This window comes from Bombina bombina, chromosome 3, assembly GCF_027579735.1.
Source record: "Bombina bombina isolate aBomBom1 chromosome 3, aBomBom1.pri, whole genome shotgun sequence".
Classification (NCBI taxonomy): Eukaryota; Metazoa; Chordata; class Amphibia; order Anura; family Bombinatoridae; genus Bombina; species Bombina bombina.
Window position 1 is genome coordinate 1,163,222,743 of NC_069501.1, and position 17,647 is coordinate 1,163,240,389.

The 17,647-nt window shown below is 42.6% G+C and overlaps 1 protein-coding gene across 1 annotated transcript in view; it reads right to left on the reverse strand.

The window, feature by feature from the left end:
* DYNC2H1 (dynein cytoplasmic 2 heavy chain 1) overlaps positions 1–17,647 on the reverse strand; it is a 1,178,830-nt gene that overhangs the window by 883,132 nt on the left and 278,051 nt on the right. Inside the window, exon 38 of the mRNA XM_053705582.1 lies at positions 4,818–4,947. Within this exon, the coding sequence (XP_053561557.1) occupies positions 4,818–4,947 (130 nt within the window). The remainder of the gene's footprint in view (positions 1–4,817; positions 4,948–17,647) is intronic.

Consider the following 17,647-nt stretch of genomic DNA (forward strand, 5'->3'; position numbering starts at 1 on the left):
TCAGAAACAAATGCGTTAGCTAGCTTAAGTGTCTTAAGCTTGTTGATTATTTCATCCAATGGAGCTGAGCGACTGGCCTCTTCCAGAGACTCAAACCAGAATGCTGCCGCAGCAGTGAACGGCGCAATGCATGCGAGGGGCTGTAAAATAAAACCTTGTTGAACAAACATTTTCTTAAGGTAACCCTCTAATTTTTTATCCATTGGATCTGAAAAGGCACAACTATCCTCCACCGGGATAGTGGTACGCTTAGCTAAAGTAGAAACTGCTCCCTCCACCTTAGGGACCGTCTGCCATAAGTCTCGTGTGGTGGCGTCAATAGGAAACATTTTCCTTAATATGGGAGGAGGGGTAAAAGGCACACCCGGTCTATCCCACTCCTTGCTAATAATCTCTGTAAGCCTTTTTGGTATAGGAAATACGTCAGTACACACCGGTACCGCATAGTATCTATCCAACCTACATAATTTCTCTGGAATTGCAACCGTGTTACAATCATTCAGAGCCGCTAATACCTCCCCTAGCAATGTGCGGAGGTTCTCTAGCTTAAATTTAAAATTGGAAATCTCTGAATCCAGTCTCCCTGGATCAGATCCGTCACCCACAGAATGAAGCTCTCCGTCCTCACGTTCTGCAAACTGTGACGCAGTATCTGACATGGCTCTCATCTCATCCGCGCGCTCTATCATTAACCCAGAGCTATCGCGCTTGCCTCTTAATTCTGGCAACTTAGATAATACTTCTGTCATAACAGTAGCCATGTCTTGCAAAGTGATTTGTAAGGGCCTCCCTGATGTACTTGGCGCCACAAAATCACGCACCTCCTGAGCGGGAGGCGAAGGTACTGACACGTGAGGAGAGTTAGTCGGCATAACTTCCCCCTCGTCGTCTGGTGATAATTTCTTTACATGTAAAGATTGACTTTTATTTAAAGTAGCATCAATGCAATTAGTACACAAATTTCTATTGGGCTCCACATTGGCCTTTAAACATAGTGAACAAAGAGATTCAGACATGTTTAAACAAACTAGCAATGAGACTAGCAAACTTGGAAATACTTTTCAAAATTAATTTACAAGCAATATAAAAAACGTTACTGTGCCTTTAAGAAGCACAGGAAAACTGACACAGTTGAAATAACAATGACCAAAATAGTTATAGCAACCAAATTTTCACAGTAAATGTATTAAGTTAGCAAAGGATTGCACCCACCAGCAAATGGATGATTAACCCCTTAGTACCCAAAAACGGATAACAATTATATAATTAACGTTTTTCTCACAGTCAAATACACTGTCACAGGACTGCTGTGCCTGATTACCTCCCTCAAAATGGATTTTGAAGACCCCTGAGCTCTCTAGAGACGATCTGGATCATGGAGGATGAAGTAGACAGATTGTGACTGAATTTTTACTGCGCAAAAAAGCGCTAAAATAGGCCCCTCCCACTCATATTCCAACAGTGGGGAAGCTTAGAAACTGTTTCTATGCAGAAAACAAAAATGGCCATGTGGTAAAAATCATGCCCTAATAAGTTTTATCAGCAAGTACCTCACAAAAACGATTAACAAGCCAGTAAACGTTTTAAACATACATTTGAAAGTTATGTATTATTATTAATAAGCCTGCTAAGAGTCGTTTTTACTGCAGTTAAGGCTCATACATTATTTCAGTATTAACAGTATTTTCAGAGTCAATTCCATTCCTTAGAAAAATACATTCAGTGTACACACACACACACACATCAGCCTGATACCAGTCGCTATCACTGCATTTAAGGCTGAACTTACTTTACAATGGTATCAGCAGTATTTTCTCAGTCAATTCCATTCCTCAGAAAATAAATTACTGCACATACCTCATTTGTTGCAGGGGAGCCCTGCATGCTATTCCCCTTCTCTGAAGTTACCTCACTCCTCAGATGAGAAACAGCCAGTGGATCCTAGTTACGTCTGCTAAGACCATAGAAAAAAACCCAGGCAGATTCTTCTTCTAATGCTGCCTGAGAATAAACAGCACACTCCGGTGCCATTTAAAAATAACAAACTTTTGATTGTAGAAATAAACTAAGTTAAAAAACACCACAGATCTCTCACAGCTTCCTTTTTAGTTAGGCTGCAAGAGAATGACTGAATATGATATGTGAGGGGAGGAGCTATATAGCAGCTCTGCTGGGTAATTCTCTTGCAGTTTCCTGTTAGGAAGAGATATATTCCATAAGTAATGGATGACCCGTGGACTGACTACACTTAACAGGAGAAAAACAAATATATACCCATTTAAATTATTTATTTTTACCAGTGAAACCAATATAACATCTCAACATTCACAAATATACATTTCTGACATTCAAAAACAAAACAAAAACAAATCAGTGACCAATATAGCCACCTTTCTTTGCAAGGACACTCAAAAGCCTGCCATCCATGGATTCTGTCAGTGTTTTGATCTGTTCACCATCAACATTGCGTGCAGCAGCAACCACAGCCTCCCAGACACTGTTCAGAGAGGTGTACTGTTTTCCCTCCTTGTAAATCTCACATTTGATGATGGACCACAGGTTCTCAATGGGGTTCAGATCAGGTGAACAAGGAGGCCATGTCATTAGATTTTCTTCTTTTATACCCTTTCTTGCCAGCCATGCTGTGGAGTACTTGGACGCGTGTGATGGAGCATTGTCCTGCATGAAAATCATGTTTTTCTTGAAGGATGCAGACTTCTTCCTGTACCACTGCTTGAAGAAGGTGTCTTCCAGAAACTGGCAGTAGGACTGGGAGTTGAGCTTGACTCCATCCTCAACCCGAAAAGGCCCCACAAGCTCATCTTTGATGATACCAGCCCAAACCAGTACTCCACCTCCACCTTGCTGGCGTCTGAGTCGGACTGGAGCTCTCTGCCCTTTACCAATCCAGCCACGGGCCCATCCATCTGGCCCATCAAGACTCACTCTCATTTCATCAGTCCATAAAACCTTAGAAAAATCAGTCTTGAGATATTTCTTGGCCCAGTCTTGACGTTTCAGCTTGTGCGTCTTGTTCAGTGGTGGTCGTCTTTCAGCCTTTCTTACCTTGGCCATGTCTCTGAGTATTGCACACCTTGTGCTTTTGGGCACTCCAGTGATGTTGCAGCTCTGAAATATGGCCAAACTGGTGGCAAGTGGCATCTTGGCAGCTGCACGCTTGACTTTTCTCAGTTCATGGGCAGTTATTTTGCGCCTTGGTTTTTCCACACGCTTCTTGCGACCCTGTTGACTATTTTGAATGAAACGCTTGATTGTTCGATGATCACGCTTCAGAAGCTTTGCAATTTTAAGAGTGCTGCATCCCTCTGCAAGATATCTCACTATTTTTTACTTTTCTGAGCCTGTCAAGTCCTTCTTTTGACCCATTTTGCCAAAGGAAAGGAAGTTGCCTAATAATTATGCACACCTGATATAGGGTGTTGATGTCATTAGACCACACCCCTTCTCATTACAGAGATGCACATCACCTAATATGCTTAATTGGTAGTAGGCTTTCGAGCCTATACAGCTTGGAGTAAGACAACATGCATAAAGAGGATGATGTGGTCAAAATACTCATTTGCCTAATAATTCTGCACTCCCTGTACAAGAGTATATATTATTTTTTTTTACTTTTAAGTAGTTAGAGGTGTTGTGCCCGATATGTGGTTTTAGTGAGTGTTTAATTGCAGCTGCTGCCTTGCTTGTTTTGTATTTCTAAGCTGTTGCATGGCCTACCTCTGGGCATACAACACAGGCACATTTATTGTAGCAGCATGCATGGCTACTCTTTAAAAAAATCTATTGCATTTGCCCAGCTTTATCAAACACCATCGATACTGCTGGGTACATCAGGCAATCAAGACAATTATAAAGTATTACATTTATTTTATTAATTATTATTATAAACTTGATCTTTTATTTTTGGAATTGTGCATTGTAGCGCTACAGAATTTGGCCAGCGCAACACGTACATGATATTAATAATAATAATTGTAGTTATTGTCCTGAAATGTTTTATGTCAATTTAAATGTGGTATAAGGTGTCAGTCATTTATGTTCTACAGTAGCAATAGAAAAATGCTTCATACTCTGATACTAAGATTTGCCACTAGGACGTAATGCCCCTTTCTACAATTAGAAGTTTTAGATGTTTTAAAATAATCAGACAAGAGATGATAAATTGTGAATTACTAATTTAAAAAAAACAAAAAAAAAACCACTAATGATGTTAATGAATATTTCTGTGTTAATTGAACAGAATTTAATAGAATACAGAGCTTTAACTACATTCCCTGAAATTAAATAAATGCAATATTGTTATGCCAACCTTGCAGTAATAAGCAATTGGCTGAAAAAAATATGATATTTTTATAACCTGGAAAACTTGGGGAAAGATTTTTTTTCAAAATGTCTGCAGTCATGCATGTAGTGATTTAAAGTCAAAATTGCTACATTAAATTTATAGTTATTGCTTGTGGGAAAATATTTTGAGTAATGGTGATGAAGTCTATGAATAAGACACTTTAATTCAATAATGATGTCAACACCATTCTATGCTCCATTTAATAAACTGCAGAACTTATCCAGGCACATTTATATAAAAAAAAGATATACTTATGTATGTATAAGCTTATACTGTATATTCAATACATGATACAGCTTACTGACAGCAGAAGTGACACTTTTTAAAGACTGGGATGCATTCAATGAACTATTGGCAATAAAAATATAAATGTACTTATTCCCACTAAGCAGTTAAACATACATCAAACACTCATCAGAAAGGGAAAAAAAACATCCTTATTTTGTATTACCTGCTTTAAAACCCAGCTTAATGCCTTTTCAAAATAGTCTCCAATCCAGTTTTCTAAATTATGTCTGTAGTTTTCAGGTTGACCTCGAAGCCATGATCGTATCAAAGAATTAATGTCTGTGTTCTCATCACTATACAAGAAAAAAAAAAAATCATAACAGCTAAGACAATAAAGTGCACAAATATTCCCACAATATTATGCAAAAGCATTACCCATTTTAAAGATGCCTAGTATAGGAAAACTACCACTTTTTTGTAAACTGGCTGCAAATGAAACAGCTAAGTTTTTGTTTCATGGACTGTAACTTAGTGAATTTACTGTGATAGTTAACCTCATGTTCTGTTTAAATGGATATGAAACACAAAAATGTCCTTATGTGATTCAGACAGCGCATACCATTTAAAAAAAAGTTTTCAGTTTACTTCTATAATCAAATTTGCTTTGTTTTTTGATGATATTGTGATAGGGATACCTAGGTAGGTATCTGGAGCACTACATGGAAGGAAAAAGTGCTGCCAACTAGTGCTCTTGCAAATTGATAACATTCTTGCAAAACTGCTGCCACATTGTGCTCCAGAAATGGGCTGGCTCTTAAGCATACGTCCCTGCTTTTCAACAAAAGATACCAAGAGAATGAAGAAAAACAAAATGCTGCTTACCAGATAAATTCCTTTTTTCCCTGTAAGGGAGAGTCCACGACGTCATTCCTTACTGTTGGGATTACAACATCTGGCCACCAGGAGGACACAAAGATACCCCAGCCTTAAATATCCCTCCCACTTCCCCCATCCCCCCAGCCGAGGGAACGAGGAAAAGCAGGAGAAACATCAAGGTATAAAGGTGCCAGAAGAAAATAAAAATAGGGACCGCCCAAACAGAAATTCAAATGGGCGGGGGGTCATGGACTCTCCCTGCCAGGAAAGAAACCCTAATCTGAGGGCACCACAGGCTGCAAAACCTTTCTCCCAAAAGCTGCTTCAAACACGTCAAACTTGTAGAACTTTGAAAAAGTGTGTAAGGAGGATCAAGTAGCCCCACCTTACAAATCTGAACCATAGAGGCTTTGTTCTTAAAAGCCCAGGAAGAGGCAACAGCCCTAGTGGAATGAGCCGTTATCCACTCAGGTGGCTGTTGACCCGCTGTCTCATAAGCTAAGCGGATAATACTCCTCAACCAAAAAGACAAGGAAGTTGCAGTGGCCTTCTGACCCCTGTGCTTACCTGCATACTGAACAAACAAGGATAAAGATTGTCTGAACTCCATAGTAGCCTGAAGGTAAAACTTGAAGGCACGAACCACATCAAAATTTTGGAGTAACCTTTCCTTAGCAGAGGAAGGATTTAGACACAGGGAAGGAACCACAATCTCCTGATTGATGTTTCGATCGGACACAATCTTAGGAAGGAAACCTAACCTTGTACCTAATACTGCCTTTGTCAGCATGAAAGACAAGGTAAGGGGAATCACACTGTAAGGCTGAAATCTCAGACTCTGCGAGCTGTGACAATGGCTAACAAAAATAAAACCTTCCAAGATAATAAGTTAATATCACCAGAATGTATGGGCTCAAACGGAGCCTGTTGCAAAACACGAAGAACAAGATTGAGACTCCAAGGAGGAGTAACTGGTTTAAAAATAGGTCTGATTCTAATCAGAGCCTTAACAAAGGACATTACATCTGGAAGATCAGCTAATCTCTTGTGCAACAAGACTGATGAAGCTCATATCTGGCCCTTCAGAGAGCTGGCAGAAAGACCCTTCTCCAAAACGTCTTGGAGAAAGGATAAGATTCAAGCAACCTTAGCTTTGTGCCATGGGAAACTACGTTCCTCACACCAGTGGAGATACGTCCATACCTTATGGTATATGCGGCAAGTAACTGGCTTACGAGTCTGGATCAAAGTGTCTATGACCCTCTCAGAGATTTCTCTCTTGAACAGAACTAAACGTTCAATTTCCACGCAGTCAGCCTCAGAGAATCTAGATTTTGGTGAAGGAAAGGGCCTTGAATTAGAATGTCCTTCCAAAAAAACATAATTTATGCTTACCTGATAAATTTATTTCTCTTGTAGTGTATCCAGTCCACGGATCATCCATTCCTTGTGGGATATTCTCCTTCCCAACAGGAAGTTGCAAGAGGATCACCCACAGCAGAGCTGCTATATAGCTCCTCCCCTCACTGCCATATCCAGTCATTTGACCGAAACAAGACGAGAAAGGAGAAACCATAGGGTACAGTGGTGACTGTAGTTTAATTAAAATTTAGACCTGCCTAAAAAGGACAGGGCGGGCCGTGGACTGGATACACTACAAGAGAAATAAATTTATCAGGTAAGCATAAATTATGTTTTCTCTTGTTAAGTGTATCCAGTCCACGGATCATCCATTACTTGTGGGATACCAATACCAAAGCTAAAGTACACGGATGATGGGAGGGACAAGGCAGGAACTTAAACGGAAGGAACCACTGCCTGTAGAATCTTTCTCCCAAAAACAGCCTCCGAAGAAGCAAAAGTGTCAAATTTTTAAAATTTTGAAAAGGTGTGAAGCGAAGACCAAGTCGCAGCCTTGCAAATCTGTTCAACAGAGGCCTCATTTTTAAAGGCCCAGGTGGAAGCCACAGCTCTAGTAGAATGAGCTGTAATCCTTTCAGGGGGCTGCTGTCCAGCAGTCTCATAGGCTAAGCGTATTATGCTCCGAAGCCAAAAGGAGAGAGAGGTTGTCGAAGCTTTTTTGACCTCTCCTCTGCCCAGAGTAAACGACAAACAGGGCAGATGTTTGACGAAAATCTTTAGAAGCCTGTAAGTAAAACTTCAAGGCACGGACTACGTCCAGATTATGCAAAAGACATTCCTTCTTTGAAGAAGGATTAGGACACAATGATCGAACAACAATCTCTTGATTGATATTCCTGTTAGAAACCACCTTAGGTAAAAACCCAGGTTTGGTACGCAGAACTACCTTGTCTGAATGAAAAAACATAATTTATGCTTACCTGATAAATTTATTTCTCTTGTAGTGTATTCAGTCCACGGGTCATCCATTATTTATGGGATATATTCCCTTCCCAACAGGAAGTTGCAAGAGGATCACCCAAGCAGAACTGCTATATAGCTCCTCCCCTCACATGTCATATACAGTCATTCGACCGAAACAAGACAAGAAAGGAGAAACCATAGGGTGCAGTGGTGACTGGAGTTTTAATTAAAATTTAGATCTGCCATAAAAAGACAGGGCGGGCCACTGCCTGTAGAACCTTTCTCCCAAAAACAGCCTCCGAAGAAGCAAAAGTGTCAAATTTGTAAAATTTTTAAAAAGTGTGAAGCGAAGACCAAGTTGCAGCCTTGCAAATCTGTTCAACAGAGGCCTCATTCTTAAAGGCCCAGGTGGAAGCCACAGCTCTAGTGGAATGAGCTGTAATTCTTTCAGGGGGCTGCTGTCCAGCAGTCTCATAGGCTAAACGTATTATGCTACGAAGCCAAAAGGAGAGAGAGGTTGCCGAAGCTTTTTGACCTCTCCTCTGACCAGAGTACACGACAAACAGGGAAGAAGTTTGACGAAAATCTTTAGTTGCCTGTAAATAGAACTTCAGGGCACGGACTACGTCCAGATTATGCAAAAGTCGTTCCTTCTTTGAAGAAGGATTAGGACATAATGATGGAACAACAATCTCCTGATTGATATTCCTGTTAGAAACTACCTTAGGTAAAAACCCAGGTTTAGTACGCAGAACTACCTTGTCTGAATGGAAAATCAGATAAGGAGAATCACAATGTAAAGCCGATAACTCAGAGACTCTTCGAGCCGAGGAAATAGCCATCAAAAACAGAACTTTCCAAGATAAAAGCTTAATATCAATGGAATGAAGGGGTTCAAACGGAACCCCTTGAAGAACTTTAAGAACCAAGTTTAAGCTCCACGGAGGAGCAACAGTCTTAAACACAGGCTTAATCCTAGCCAAAGCCTGACAAAAAGCCTGGACTTCTGCCAGACGTTTGTGTAAGAGAATAGACAGAGCAGAAATCTGTCCCTTTAACAAACTAGCAGATAAGCCCTTTTCTAAACCCTCTTGTAGAAAGGACAATATCCTAGGAATCCTAACCCTACTCCATGAGTAACCCTTGGATTCGCATAAATATTTACGCCATATCTTATGGTAAATTTTTCTGGTAACAGGCTTCCGTGCCTGTATTAAGGTATCAATAACTGACTCCGAGAAGTCATGCTTTGATAGGATCAAGCGTTCAATCTCCATGCAGTCAGCCTCAGAGAAATTAGATTTGGATGTTTGAAAGGACCTTGTATTAGAAGGTCCTGCCTCAGAGGTAGAGACCATGGTGGACAGGACGACATGTCCACTAGGTCTGCATACCAGGTCCTGCGTGGCCACGCAGGCGCTATCAGAATCACTGATGCTCTCTCCTGTTTGATCTTGGCAATCAGTCGAGGTAGCATCGGAAATGGTGGAAACACATAAGCCATGTTGAAGACCCAAGGGGCTGTCAGAGCATCTATCAGCGCCGCTTCCGGGTCCCTGGACCTGGATCCGTAACAAGGAAGCTTGGTGTTCTGGCGAGACGCCATGAGATCCAGATCGGGTTTGCCCCAACGATGAATCAGTTGAGCGAAGACCTCCGGATGAAGTTCCCACTCCCCCGGATGAAAAGTCTGGCGACTTAGAAAATCCACCTCCCAGTTCTCCACGCCTGGGATGTAGATCGCTGACAGGTGGCAAGAGTGAGACTCTGCCCAGCGAATTATCTTTGAGACTTCCAACATCGCTAGGGAACTCCTGGTTCCCCCTTGATGGTTGATGTAAGCCACAGTCGTGATGTTGTCCGACTGAAATCTGATGAACTTCAGTGTTGCTAACGGAGGCCAAGCTAGAAGAGCATTGAATATTGCTCTCAACTCCAGAATATTTATTGGGAGGAGTTTCTCCTCCTGAGTCCATAATCCCTGAGCCTTCAGGGAGTTCCAGACTGCGCCCCAACCTAGAAGGCTGGCATTTGTTGTTACAATTGTCCAATCTGGCCAGCGAAAGGTCATCCCCTTGGACAGATGGACCCGAGAAAGCCACCAGAGAAGAGAATCTCTGGTCTCTTGATCCAGATTTAGTAGAAGGGAAAAATCTGAGTAATCCCCATTCCACTGACTTAGCATGCATAATTGCAGAGGTCTGAGATGCAGGCGCGCAAATGGTACTATGTCCATTGCCGCTACCATTAAGCCGATTACTTCCATGCACTGAGCTACTGACGGGCGTGGAATGGAATGAAGGACACGGCAAGCATTTAAAAGTTTTGATAACCTGGCCTCCGTCAGGTAAATTTTCATTTCTACAGAATCTATCAGAGTCCCTAGGAAGGAGACTCTTGTGAGTGGTGATAGAGAACTCTTTTCCACGTTCACCTTCCAGCCATGCGACCTCAGAAATGCCAGAACTATCTCTGTATGAGACTTGGCAATTTCAAAACTTGACGCTTGTATCAGAATGTCGTCTAGGTACGGAGCCACCGCTATGCCTCGCAGTCTTGGCACCGCTAGGAGTGAGCCCAGAACCCTTGTAAAAATTCTCGGGGCCGTAGCTAACCCGAAGGGAAGAGCTACAAACTGGTAATGCCTGTTTAGAAAGGCAAATCTTAGGTACCGATAATGATCTTTGTGAATCGGTATATGAAGGTAGGCATCCTTTAAGTCTACTGTGGTCATGTATTGACCCTCTTGGATCATGGGTAGGATGGTTCGAATAGTTTCCATTTTGAATGATGGAACTCTTAGGAATTTGTTTAAGATTTTTAGGTCCAAGATTGGTCTGAAGGTTCCCTCTTTCTTGGGAACCACAAACAGATTTGAGTAAAACCCTTGCCCTTGTTCCGTCCGCGGAACTGGGTGGATCACCCCCATTACTAAGAGGTCTTGCACACAGCGTAGAAATGCCTCTTTCTTTATTTGGTTTGCTTATAACCTTGAAAGATGAAATCTCCCTTGTGGAGAAGCTTTGAAGTCCAGAAGATATCCCTGAGATATGATCTCCAACGCCCAGGGATCCTGGACATCTCTTGCCCAAGCCTGGCCGAAGAGAGATAGTCTGCCCCCACTAGATCCGTTTCCGGATAGGGGGCCGTTCCTTCATGCTGTCTTGGGGGCAGCAGCAGGCTTTCTGGCCTGCTTGCCCTTGTTCCAGGACTGGTTAGGTTTCCAGGCCTGTCTGGAATGAGCAACAGTTCCCTCTTGTTTTGAAGCGGAGGAAGTTGATGCTGCTCCTGCCTTGAAATTTCGAAAGGCACGAAAATTAGATTGTTTGGCCTTTGATTTGGCCCTGTCCTGAGGAAGGGTATGACCCTTGCCTCCAGTAATGTCAGCAATAATTTCCTTCAAGCCAGGCCCGAATAAGGTCTGCCCCTTGAAAGGAATGTCGAGTAATTTAGACTTTGAAGTCACGTCAGCTGACCAGGATTTAAGCCATAGCGCCCTACGCGCCTGGATGGCGAATCCGGAATTCTTAGCCGTTAGTTTAGTCAAATGAACAATGGCATCAGAAACAAATGAGTAAGCTAGCTTAAGCGTTCTAAGCTTGTCAATAATTTCATTCAATGGAGCTGTCTGGATGGCCTCTTCCAGGGCCTCAAACCAGAATGCCGCCGCAGCAGTGACAGGCGCAATGCATGCAAGGGGCTGTAAAATAAAACCTTGTTGAATAAACATTTTCTTAAGGTAACCCTCCAATTTTTTATCCATTGGATCTGAAAAAGCACAACTGTCCTCAACCGGGATAGTGGTACGCTTTGCTAAAGTAGAAACTGCTCCCTCCACCTTAGGGACCGTCTGCCATAAGTCCCGTGTAGTGGCGTCTATTGGAAACATTTTTCTAAATATAGGAGGTGGGGAAAAGTGCACACCGCGTCTATCCCACTCCTTGCTAATAATTTCTATAAGCCTTTTAGGTATAGGAAAAACGTCAGTACACACCGGCACCGCATAGTATCTATCCAGCCTACACAATTTCTCTGGAATTGCAACTGTGTTACAGTCATTCAGAGCAGCTAATACCTCCCCAAGCAATACACGGAGGTTCTCAAGCTTAAATTTAAAATTAGAAATCTCTGAATCAGGTTTCCCCGAGTCAGAGATGTCACCCACAGACTGAAGCTCTCCGTCCTCATGTTCTGCATACTGTGACGCAGTATCAGACATGGCTCTAACAGCATTTGCGCGCTCTGTATCTCTCCTAACCCCAGAGCTATCGCGCTTGCCTCTTAATTCAGGCAATCTAGATAATACCTCTGATAGGGTATTATTCATGATTGCAGCTATGTCCTGCAAGGTAATCGCTATGGGCGTCCCTGATGTAATTGGCGCCATATTAGCGTGCGTCCCCTGAGCGGGAGGTGAAGGGTCTGACACGTGGGGAGAGTTAGTCGGCATAACTTCCCCCTCGACAGAACCCTCTGGTGATAATTCTTTTATAGATAAAGACTGATCTTTACTGTTTAAGGTGAAATCAATACATTTAGTACACATTCTCCTATGGGGCTCCACCATGGCTTTCAAACATAATGAACAAGTAGGTTCCTCTGTGTCAGACATGTTTAAACAGACTAGCAATGAGACTAGCAAGCTTGGAAAACACTTTAAAACAAGTTTACAATCAATATAAAAAACGTTACTGCGCCTTTAAGAAACACAAATTTCCCAAATTTTTAAATAACAGTGAAAAAATGCAGTTACACTAACGAAATTTTTACAGTGTTTGTAATAAGTTAGCAGAGCATTGCACCCACTTGCAAATGGATGATTAACCCCTTAATACCAAAAACGGAATAATAAATGACAAAAACGTTTTTTAAACAGTCACAACAACGGGGGCGGAGCCTAGCCACGAACGCTGATGGCTGCACACTGAAAGTGCTCTGACACCCATGCACTCTCAGCATAAGGCTAAATGCAGCATACAGCACTAATTTATATATAAATAAGATCCTCTGACTCAGGATATTAGACTGCTTCACGGTTCCAACTTATTCTGCAGTGAGCACCGAATGAGAGGAGCGGCGCAGGGTGAGGCCTGTAAGTAAAGACAACCGGAACCCCGGCCTATCAAGCCCTGCGCTTCCGACACAATACGGAGCAGTACACCTCAATACCTCGGCTGAAGCAGACATACCGGACAGTCGTGAGGCTATTGGTAACCATTGACCCACATACTGACCGAGAAGGCCCACAGTCCAAAACGATCGACAGAGAACGCTGACATCCAGATACTGAAGGGGCATACGGATACCGCTCGCCAGTAAGGACAAGCCAGGCCCAGACTCAGGCCATCACAAGAAGAGGCGATCCGCTTGGATAGTGGGACACAGACCTGATAAGCGTGAGCACCGAACGAGAGGAGCGGCGCAGGGTGAGGCCTGTAAGTAAAGACAACCGGAACCCCGGCCTATCAAGCCTTGCGCTTTCGACACAATACGGAGCAGTATATCTCAATACCTCGGCCGAAGCAGACATACCGGACAGCCGTGAGGCTATTGGTACCCATTTACCCACATACTGACCGAGAAGGCCCACAGTCCAAAAAGATCAACAGAGAACGCTGACATCCAGATACTGAAGGGGCATACGGATACCGCTCGCCAGTAAGGACAAGCCAGGCCCAGATTCAGGCCATCACAAGAAGAGGCGATCCGCTTGGATAGTGAGACACAGACCTGATAAGCGGTGAGTGGCGCCAATAAGCGCGATATACACTTGGGCCTTACATTTCAAAAACCCGATAACGTCAGTGTTAAGACACATATTTAGGTGGCCGGAGGTCAAAGACATAATACACAAGATATATCTGTCAGGCTGAATAGGAACATTGAGACATTCCAGAGATTACCAAAAGGGCAAGAAACAACAGATACAAATAGGCCTGTACTTTACCTCACCTCATTTTTACTTTCCCCTATACATGGTCATTGAGCCTCTCTCCCTGTAGCAACCCTCACAACTACTTGTGACCTGGCAGCACCCAGAGCTGCTAGCAAAGCACACACTGTGAACTGTAAAATATGTCAACTAAAAGGGGACCCAAACCACCAAAAGCTTTACAATCAGCAAGCATGGAAAGCTATTTAATATCAACGGATTCAGGACAGGGCGCACAAAAAGAGCCTCCAGATATAGCCAACACGCAAGAAGCTATCCACCCTTCTAACTATGACCCTAAACAATCTGGATATGTCACAAAAGAAGATATTAGGCACCTGTCCTCTAAAAATTACATAAAAGCAGCCATATTAGAAATGAGAAATATGTTTGGAGAACTCAAAAAAGATATTGCCAATATAGATCATAGGGTTACATTAGTGGAGGAGTCACAAGAGGTTCTGCGCTCAGATGTGCAACAAAATTCTAGCTGCATGCAATCGCAGGAAGCAACTATCCTCAATCTAAATGAAAGAATTGAAGATCTAGAAAATAGGAGTCGTCGGAACAACCTAAGGGTGCGGGGTGTCCCCGAAACAGTAACCCCAACAGAACTAAACGACTACATACAGAGGCTCTTTAAATGCATCAAAAACAGCCCTGGGGATGATGATATACATGTTGAGAGGGCCCACAGAGCCTTAAGGCCAAAACCACCGGCCAGGGCCCCACCCAGAGACATTATTATTAAGCTCTTGTCTTACAGGGACAGGGAAGATATACTCCGACACGCCAGAAACAAACAACCACTAACGCATGAAGGAGTAGAGATTCAAATATACACAGATTTATGCCCTGCAACCCTGCAAAAGCGAAGGGAGATGCGCTTTATTACAATGAACCTCAAAGATCAAAGGATCCCTTATAGATGGGGCTTTCCAACCTGCCTAATAGCATCAAAAGATGGAGCCACGGCCACGTACCGCACGATAGCTGATCTTCCAGCCTTCAATCAAACCCTTGGAACACAGATCAGGCCATTGGGCCCTGCAGCGGACCCAATACCCGTGAGAGAAAATCGCAGAGCAAATGAAGACCCTCATGGTAGAGGGCCCATCTGAGCCCATCATCTCTTCACTGAGGAGATACACCGTTTGTACTTGAGCAGAACTGCTAAATTTGCTGTGATCTATGTACAGCTGATACCACGTCCAGGATCATGCTTCCCATACAAGACAGATAAGTACATGGAAATATACTGTGTTATTTGCCTTTTTTCCTTTAATTCTTTAGTTCGCACACTTCTGGATGTGACTTAAGTTCAAGGTCTGTTTAAAGGCCTCACAGTCCAAAAGTCTAACTTACTGCAGCCAGGTTTATCTATAAACATTAGAACCAGATGTAAGAAAATATGTAATACCCCTTATTGGGATAAATTAATACACCTGCCATTTGTAGGCGGGAGATAAATAAGCCTGGAACTCCAGTGGACTAGAGACTATTGGAGCTATACAGTAGCGGCAATACTCATACTACGGACTGCAAAGTTAAAACAATTTCTGTTACTGTTTTTCTTCAGTTACTGCTGGGGAAATATACATGGCAGCTTACACTGGGGAAATGTTCTTATTTTTTTACAGTTCAGTTCATGGAAAGTTTATTCACTATTGTCTATCAGTTGTTAGTGATTGCTCATATTTTAGACCTGTTTTGAGGAGTCTATTGTTGGGATGTAAAATATTATGGTTGTACTCATGATTAGCAACGTAAATTAAAAACAAAGATGAGCCAGACATCACCCTGGTTTGACTAGATACACATACCACTCAAACAAGGGTTATTGATGAGTTCAGGGATCTAGAAACTGCGATAATGCTAAGGTTACACTGAGGTGGCAAGCACTACTGAGATTACTACGCCACTGCCACGCTCGCTGTTAGTGTTTAAGCTAAATTGTTATATAATATTTGAGTCCAGCGTCCTACTGGATACACTACAGCTCACGATACATACATGACAGCCCCTAGGATTAAACTACTTTACACAAGCACTACCGATAAACGTAGAGATGCTGGCTCATACTTAGGCAATACGTCTACCCTATTATAGGACACCTTAGCCCCCATAGAAACATTACCATATAGCCACGTGGCAGAGACAATTAAAACCCCCATGTCACACTAAAGACTCTTTAAATCAAACAAAGATACACCATGATACACATCATTACTCACACTAAGAGAAGTCACTCTGTGACGCTAACTGAAACTCACCGCAACCCTATAGAAAGATGTAGTTCTCTCATGTGTCAACCAAATCTATTTAAATATAACTCTATGTTAGATAAATTACTGAGTAAATCAAAGTCAATGTTATAAGTTATGTATATTGATTGCTGTGTTTGCCTACAAGTTATAATGTTAATAGAGATAATTCATTTGCTGAGAGTGTAGGGGTTACTACCCCCATTGTTAGATTATCTTTACTCTAGTCTGATAGAGTTGGACTCTATACTTACTATTCTCTTTTTCTTCTCACATTTCCTCACCTTATCTTGTATATTTTCATATACTAGAGAACTCTGTTTCCCCCCTCTTCTTATCTACTTTTCTCCCCCCCTCGTATCCTGCTTTTTCTTGGCACTAGCCACATAAAGTTATCCTTATAATCTAGTCTTTTCTCCTCCCACTTACCTACCTTCGCCACCTTCCCCTCCCCCTTTCTTTGTATCCTCCCTTCCACAAACCCTACTCACCTCTCTCCCTCTTCCCCCCCCCCCCCCTTTTTTTTTTTTTTTTTTTTTTTTTTTTCTCTCTCCTCATATAGCTTCCCTATACCACTCACCCTCTCCTATTTTTGAAGCTACCAGTTAGCACAATGAGGGGCATACGGGATCACACCATAGATTTAATCACAATAAATGTTAAGGGATTTAATAGCCCCGGAAAGAGATCGATTGTCACCAGAGATTTACATAGAGTGGGGGGAGACGTTGTGTGCCTCCAGGAGACGCACTTCTCTAAATTCAGAGAACCCAAATGGTATAATAAGCAATTCCCAACAGCTTACTTTGCATCCGGCCCCATTAAAAAAAATGGGGTAGGGATCCTTATTGGGGCTGGTGTGCCTCTCCGGGTGGAGCAGGTCATAAGAGACCCAGAAGGCAGGTACTTAATCTTAATTGGCACTTTATATGGCAACTATGTAACACTTGTTAGCGCGTACTTCCCGAATACAGCACAAGATGTCTTTTTAAAAAAATTAACGAACGAAATTTTAGAGACACAAAAGGGAGTACTCTTTATTGGTGGTGATTTCAATGTTTCATTCTGCCCCATGTTAGACACCTCAGATGGGCTATCTAGCACTAAACACAAGATAGTCAAACAGATGTCTAAATGTCTTAGAGATTTGGTCATACACGATGTTTGGCGCACATTGCACCCAAACACTAAAAACTATTCCTTTTACTCCCACCCCCATGGGAAATACACCAGAATCGATTATATATTTACAGACTCAGCGGGGCTCTCTAGCATCACTAGCAGCAACATAGGTCAGATCACCTGGTCTGACCATGCCCCAGTGAGGTGTACCATTGAATGGCCTGAGATGCCAATTACCCCATTTATATGGCGCCTGGATGAGTCCCTGCTGGATGAGCCCTTACTAAGACAGAAACTGGATAGTACCATCCAGGAATATTTTCGCAATAACTCAGAAGACGGACTAGCAGAAACGACGGTATGGGAAGCACATAAGTGTGTTCTGAGAGGAGAGTTGATTAGACATGTATCCGCGCTCCGTCGGGAACAGAAATCTCGCTATGCCGCACTACTTGAAAAAGTGGCACAAGCCGAAGCCGTTCATAAAGAACAGCCGACTGACAGAGCATTGCAAGCTGATCTTGCTGAAGCAAG